General features: G+C 40.1%; 1 protein-coding gene across 2 annotated transcripts in view; it reads left to right on the plus strand.

The window, feature by feature from the left end:
- The window catches only part of tmem132e (transmembrane protein 132E), a 606,787-nt gene that overhangs the window by 534,877 nt on the left and 64,256 nt on the right, over window positions 1-7,654 (plus strand). For both annotated transcript variants that reach the window (XR_007264880.1, XM_048612749.1), the window contains exon 8: window positions 2,278-2,469. Coding sequence is in view for 1 of the 2 variants with exons in the window: in XM_048612749.1 (XP_048468706.1) it covers window positions 2,278-2,469 (192 nt within the window). In the remaining variant the exon portion in view is untranslated. The remainder of the gene's footprint in view (window positions 1-2,277; window positions 2,470-7,654) is intronic.

Below are 7,654 nucleotides of genomic sequence, written 5' to 3' on the forward strand. Positions count from 1 at the left end.
GTAGAGAACGAGACGGATCTTATCAGGAGAAGCACAGTCTATCAGGAAACCACAGTTTGAGGTTGTAGACATGCTCGCTGAGCTGGTGGTTTGGTTGCAAACGTTTTGTTACTCTACTAGGTAACATCATCAGTGCACCTCCGGTGAAGCATCGCTGTTCTGTCCCCGCTTGTTATTTATATGCCTCGGTTTGCTGGGGTGGTTGTGATACTTCCGGTTTTGTTTCTCAGTGGTTTGTACACAGGGTCTAATTCAATGTGTTTGTTGATGGACTTCCAGTTGGAATACCAGGTCTGTTTGGTCCAGGTCCCTCTGTTTGGCTTGTGAAATTATGGATGTTTTGCTGGTTTTGGGTTTGGAATTCCTTTACGTTCGTCAGTAGCTGTTGTGGATGATTGTTGGTTTGCGGGCTACTCTGATACTTAACGGTCTGAGTAGTCTTGTGGTCACCTCTAAATGATGTATGGTAGGTTGACTAGTGAGTCCTAGTAGTGTTGTGTCTTCCTGTCGTGATTTGTCTCGGAAGTAACGGCTGATTGTGCTTTTCGGGTATCATTCCTTTTGAAGACTCCGTATAGGTACTCTTGTTCTGCTTTGCATAGTTCTGGTTGCTGCAGTGTGTTGTGGCTCATTTAAATAGTGTACTGATGCAGGCGTTGGGATGGTTTCTAGTGTAATATACAAAATACCATGCAAGACCAAACCAGAAGAAAACTGACAATATGGATACACGAGCACCAACTAGCACCAAGAGACACGACCAAATCTCAGTTGTCTCACTACACACGGACGACAAGGGACATGATTCGACTGGGACATCGCATCCATAATTGCACAAGCCAAACAGAGACACGCCAGGGAATTCCTGGAGACCTAGTATTCCAACAGGAATTCCATCAACAAACACAGTGAATTACATCTTGTGTACAAACCACTGAGAAACAGAACAGGAAGTATCACCAATCACCCCAGCAAATCAAGGCATATAAATAACAAGCGGGACAGAACATTGACGCTTCACCAGAGGCTCGCTGATGATGTTACCTAGCAGGGTGACGAAACGTTTGCAAACAAACCCACCAGCTCGGCAAGCATGTCTACAACCTCATCCACAATCTGAGCTACAAATCTTCTCAAAAACTTTAAACCACAGTTTAACATAAATCTCTAATCTACGCACGTCACAACACTAGGTTGAAAGCATCCTCACTCTGCTGGCTGACTAATCCAACCTTTCCACCTGCACTGAGTTAGCTGCCTTGCTCACCTGTAAAATCCATGATTTCCTCCACTTGTGTAATTTGCTAATCGTCGTCCAGTCTTGGCCCTCTCCGTGGCATTAAGTCTCCTTTAGCTGCATGACAAATTAGAAAGTCAACTTAGCTTCATTGTTCCCATGCTTTCCCATTCCACATATTAGCATACATTCTAACTGGCACACGAATAATTTGACAATGAAAATGTATTTTTAGTTACTGTAAAATGTCAAGTGAATTGGACACACAGAATCACAACAAAATGCTTAATATCCTTACACAGGTAAAGTATCTTGCTGTAAACTGGTTTCCAGTTCTCTCTGTCTGCAGAGACCAGATGCTCATAGACATGGACCTTTTATAGCTCTTATGATTTGGATTGCGATTACGAACATTGTGGCAACTGACATGTGGGTGGAGGTGGTACCCACATCCAGTTCTGATGTTGGGTGCTGCACTCTTATTAAATTCCACCCACAGACTTCCAAAAACTTTGCTGATGTTATTAAGAAATAAGAAGTATTGACTTTTATAAATGTAGTTTCATTCTTACTCACATAAGGAAAGCTGTTGAAGGGGCAGAGTGCTCCTATAATTGGGAGGTAGTGTGCTGTAGAACGCCATTGTGGACTGGGAGTGCTTTTGGAGGATGACAATTTCAAATTAACCAAATATATAATTGTTAATGTAAATGTTCAAAGTTTTCCAAAATAACACATCTGAGCTTCACTTCTCTATAAGTTCAACATCAGTTGCTGTGGAGCAACAAAAGCAGCATTTGGAAGTGTATGCAAGTCTAAATGTGCTACTACGGCTATAATTATGATTGGGTTTGAAATTTCATTTTTTATTAAACAATCTATTTTTGTGGCTTATTGTCAAGATTGGTCATTTAACGTTGAATTAGTAGTAGTCATATACATTTATCCTGAAGAATTTCCATACTCTGATCTCTGCTATAATGTCTAGATATGTTTAATATATCTGCACTACATACTTGGTATTCTTTTAATTTTTTCAGGTTGTCTCTCCACTTATGGAGGTTGTACTGGGGGAAGTGCCACTGATTGTTGCCGATGATAAAGTCACCATTACTGACCTCAGAGCAGAACTCGTCTCAGGTCTGTCATTGAACCTTGAATCTAATCCTGGAACTAGTCACACCTTTATTGCCAAGACAACGGCTCAACAGCGCCTTCAAACACTGAAACAGGTACTAAGGTGATATTCCATCTAAGACTTATTGTTGGAAAGATAGGTATTTATTAGTAAAAAGTCCTCGATGCACAAAGGGTAATTTCTTTTTCTATTGAGGAAATGGACACTGATGCATGACATGCATTTCTTTATGCTAGCCAAGGTTTTTGGAGATGCTGTATGGATTGTGACTGAGTTTGGCCCTTGCAGTGCATTCCCACCCTCCCGTCTCATTTTACTTTGGCTACTCGTGCTATATTCTCTGACAGCTAATACTTGATGCTATAATGACCTGCTCTGAAACCTGACCAAATGCACGTAAAATCAATTTTCGCTAACAGTCCTTTGCAACTGCTAATTCAAATTGCAGGTACATTTGAATCACTCATCATTCTCAGCAACCAAATGATCCCATCTTGGAGGTTCTCCTGAGAAATCTGCAATTAAGCTTAGATTTACATTGTATTTTAGCTACACTGCCTGGTAAGGGTAGGCGTGATGATGTTTTAGACTTGTGGTTGAAGTTCATTGCCACAAACAGAAGAAAGGGTGAAAACATCACGTAAGCATCTTCTTCAAAACTGGATTCCATTTCACCTATCAGCTCATACCCTCCTCCACCTTTGTCATCAAGATAAATACCACTTTTTCCGAGATATTATCAGTTCTAAAGAAGGGCTATTGTACTTGAAACACTAACTGTCTTTTCTGTCCACAAATGCTGCCAGGTCTGTCGAGCTTCTCCAGCAATTTCTGTTTTTGTTTCAAATCTTCAGTATCCACAGTATTAAAACATCATCTTCACAGAATTCAAACAAGTAAAATATAACACACCTCTCCAGTCCCAAACAGGAAAATTTGCCCTTTTGTGTTTCTGCAATATAGATTGTTAGTCAGACACTAATTTATTACAATCTGTTATTACATTGCTCACAAGGTACATTAACATTCCATGTATCCTTAACCATGTGCAAACCAAATTGTTTTACATTGGAACATATGAAACACAGAGCAGGTGCAGGCTAGTCGGTCCCTCAAGCTCGCTCCACCAGCCAATAAGGTCTTCCACCTCAGATATACTTGCCTCCGCTGTCCATAAATCTTTAGATTCCCTTACTATCAAAAGTCTGTGAATTTCTGACTTGAACATATTTTGGCATCAACAGAGAGATCTTTCTGAGGTTGAGAATTCCACAGGTTCAAACTGTTTGCATGAAGTAATTTGTCTTTACCTTAGTCCTAATTGGATGACGCCTTATAATTAAGGCAAAATCCTGCAGATGTTGGAATTTTGAAAGAATCATGGAAAATGCCTGAGAAACTTAGCTGGTCTTGTCGCATCTGTAGGGAGAGAAACAAAATTAATCTTTCAAGTTCAGTGTGACTCTTCATTTCAAGTCCAGTATGAAGAGTCTCTGAACTGGAAACATTAACTCTATCTATTTCTCCACAGATGCTGCCGTTTCTCTAGCAATCTCTATGTTTGTTGCCAACCCCTTATTCTGAGACTGTGTACCTCCAATTCCAAACTCCCCAGCCAGGACACGCATCATCGAAGCTGTTTATGAGTTTCATGTATCAATAAGGTCACTTCTCATTCTACTAACATCCCTAACATTTGCCTGGGGAATATATGCCCCATTAACTCAATCTGTTCTCAAAGGGCAATTCCCTTATCCCAGGAGTCAGTTTTGAGAACCTCATTGCACTTCCTGTAAGGAAGGCACACCTTCCCCTAGGTAAGGAGATGAAAACTGCACAGAGTATTCAAAATGTGGTGTCAACATTATACAAAATTACAAGAAACCTCCTTACCCTTGTGTGCTATTTCCTTTACAGTATCACCCAACAATTTGTTTGGTTGTTAATTGCTTCCTGTGCCTGCATATAAACATTATTTAATGCATGTACAAGTGTACCCAGATACCATGAACATCCACCATTTTCTACTCTATCAACATTTTAAAAATATCCTGATTTTCTATCTTTCTTGCCAAACGGAACAACTTCACATTTCTCCACATATATCATCAACCAAGGTTAACTTTCAAGTTAACCGCTCCAAATTCTTTTGCAGCATCTTTATGTCTTGCTTGCAGATTTTCCACCTGACTTCTTCTCAAACTTACACCTGACTCCCTTATCTAGATTTTTGATGTAGATTTTAAATAGCTATAGCCCCAGCTCAGATCCACAACTCCACTTGTTGCAGAATGCCAACTTCAAACTAAACCATTTATTCCTACTGTTTTCTGTTGTTAACCAATGTTTACTCCAGGCTAAAATAAAATCCCCAATCCTTAAGATCCTAATTTGTGTAATAACTTCTTGTATAGCACCTTTTGGAATACACTTTTAAATACAAATATATTGCATCTATTGGTTTTCCCTTAAAATCCAACTCAATGATTTCAGTCAAAATAGAAACTGAAAGAACTGCAGATGCTGTAAATCAGAAACAAAAACAGAAATTGCTTTAAAAAGCTTGGCAGGTCTGGCAGCATCTATGGAGAGAAATCACAGTTAATGTTTTGGGTCGAGTGATTCTTCTTCTGGGAGGGGTCACACGACCCGAAATGTTAACTCTGATTTATCTCCACCGATGCTGCCAGACTTGCTGAGCTTTAGCAGGAATTTCTGTTTTAGTAGCAATTTCAATCACTTGGTGCTACAGAACTTGAGTATTGCTAAGAAAAGAGACATACTGTTGAAGTTTTTGTCTGCAGTCACCAGGACAGACTCAAGAATATCAAATTTCAAAGGATGCAACAATTTTTATTGCAGTTGACACGTCTTTGCGTATGAGTATATATCTCCTAGCAAGGGTACGTGAGCCACATTATGAGGAAGCTGATAATCCTAAATTGGCTGTTAGTGGGTGGAGCTCTGTCTGGCTCACTGTGATTTCAAGGCTGGGATTTTACAGGCATTCTTTCAGCAACCATTGGTGACAGGAGCCTGTCCATGGAGGATGGAGCCTCTGGAACATATTGTCTCCTCCAGGGAATTGCCTTGATATAGATGCAATCTCAACACAAGGTAGGTCCATTACATGCTGGTAAATCCTGATGGGGTCAAAAAATAGCTATTAATAGGTGAACCCTCTTGGCTAACATCATTTTTGGAGACCTAGTCTAGTTATCTGGTCATTTTAAACCTATATCTCTCTGCTCAAGCAGGATCTTGTTCAATTTCTTTTCTGAATGATAAATTGAGTGAATTTTGACTGAACTAAATCTAACCATATTGCATAAGGAAACAAAGCTAAATATTATTAACGTATGCTTCTCAATATGCTTCTGAAAGCAACCTAGTTCAAACCTACCTACCCAGAGGCTTCAGAGAATTTGTATTATTAGGACAATCAAATCAAGTGAGCTTAAGTCCAGGTCCAAGTCTGAAATCAGGTAGTCTCCAGACCAAAACCATACCCAAATGCAGATTTTCCTGAATTTTGGACTACCCCTTCCGTAGCACATGAGACCCCACAATAAATTCCTAGTCTATGTTCAAATCACACATTTTTAATGGAAGGTTCATTCCATGAAAGAATTGGATTATGAAAAGTCGAGTCTAGGACAACTGCTGAATACAAACAATGAATACAACAGAAAAGGGCAAATTAGATAAACGTTGTAAACGTTGGCTATTTCCCAGAGAGAAAATTTCCACTTTTTCGATATTTTTCATAGTTGGACATGTGGTACTGTACCTAAAATAAAAGGGGAATTGGGATAATGAATGCCATACCACGGATCACTGTGCAGACTATAGTTGGAGACAGAGATCAAATTCCTAGAACACACTTCCTAACAGCAATGCAGGTGTTCCTACATGACACGAACAGCAACGGTTCACAAAACTTTCCCTCAGACAATAAAGGCAGTAAGTGCTGTTCCTACCAGCAACACTCAATTTCCATGAATAAATTTTAAAAATTGATGCTGTAGTGGATGACATCACCAGAATCTCTATCAACCACTTCACTGCTATCTGTCATGCTGTTTGTCCAACTTGAAGTATCAAATGATCAGAAACAGCCTCGAATTAAATTTGACAATATAGTCAATGGCTTCAATCCTCACCACAGATTGTATTCCCTATCAATTAACTTCATTCCCCTCCTTGCCCTTATGGCTGATTTAGAACATTTGCAACTTTGGTGATATTCTTGATCCTGAACTGAGCTTCGGACCCCATATCTGCTCAATGCACCAAGCTCATGTGTTTCAGTCTCTGTAATAGCATCTATCTCCACCCCCTGGTTCATGCTTTCTGACTCCACATCTATCTTTTCTACTGCTTTCATAATGCATTGTATACTTGAGCTCATCCAAACCCTGCTGCCTTTATCCTAAGTCTTATTAAGCTCAATTTGCCCCTCATACTTATGTTTGCTTACTTATGTTGTCTCCAGGTTCAGCAAAGCCTCAAAATTTGCAACATTGTTTTCAGATGCTGCATCATTTTGCCCCTTCCTAACTCTGCAATCACATTTTATTCTCTTTTTTCCTCCAATTCTGGCCTCTTGATTTTAATCTGCAGTGAGTGGGCATTCAAAGTAATTTGACAGATAGGTGTTGGAGCTGGAGGTGTTAGCGGCAGTGAAGGGTGGTTTGTGCAGCAAGCCCAAGAGTCCCCTCTTCTTCCCAGATCCACACCTAACCAATTAATTAGTCTCACCCAGCACCTCCATTGTCAAATTATCCATCTCTTCTACCCAGCAGTCAGTCCCCCTGCAAGAAGTTGAAATTCTCATTGCTCCCAGCTAACTTTGCAAGCTCCTATTCTTAATTGCAGGCATGGCAAACACAACTGCTTCGCTGCTAACAGTAAAATCTGGGCCAGTATTCTAGTTGACTGCCAATTGCCGAGGATACCTATACAATGTCTAATCCAGTATGGTCTTGGGTAGATGTGGCTTTGATGCAGTTTAGGTACAGGGGTTTGCCTCCCTATTTTAACATCTCTGTTTTCTCTCTCAAAAATGCACCAAAGTCCACCTTAACTCTCATAAAGCTTTGTGTCAATGGTGAAGGTTGGTATACAAACTTGCATTTTTAATTCCCATTCAGAATAGAGTGAGCCATCGTAAAGAAAGATGAGATCACAACAATTCCAGAAATGAGAAGTGCAAAAGACAATAACTGGCCAAGACAACAAGGTGCAGGGCTGGATGAACACAGCAGGCCAAGCAGCAT

The sequence above is a fragment of the Rhincodon typus genome, chromosome 26 (assembly GCF_021869965.1).
Source record: "Rhincodon typus isolate 14 chromosome 26, sRhiTyp1.1, whole genome shotgun sequence".
NCBI lineage: Eukaryota > Metazoa > Chordata > Chondrichthyes > Orectolobiformes > Rhincodontidae > Rhincodon > Rhincodon typus.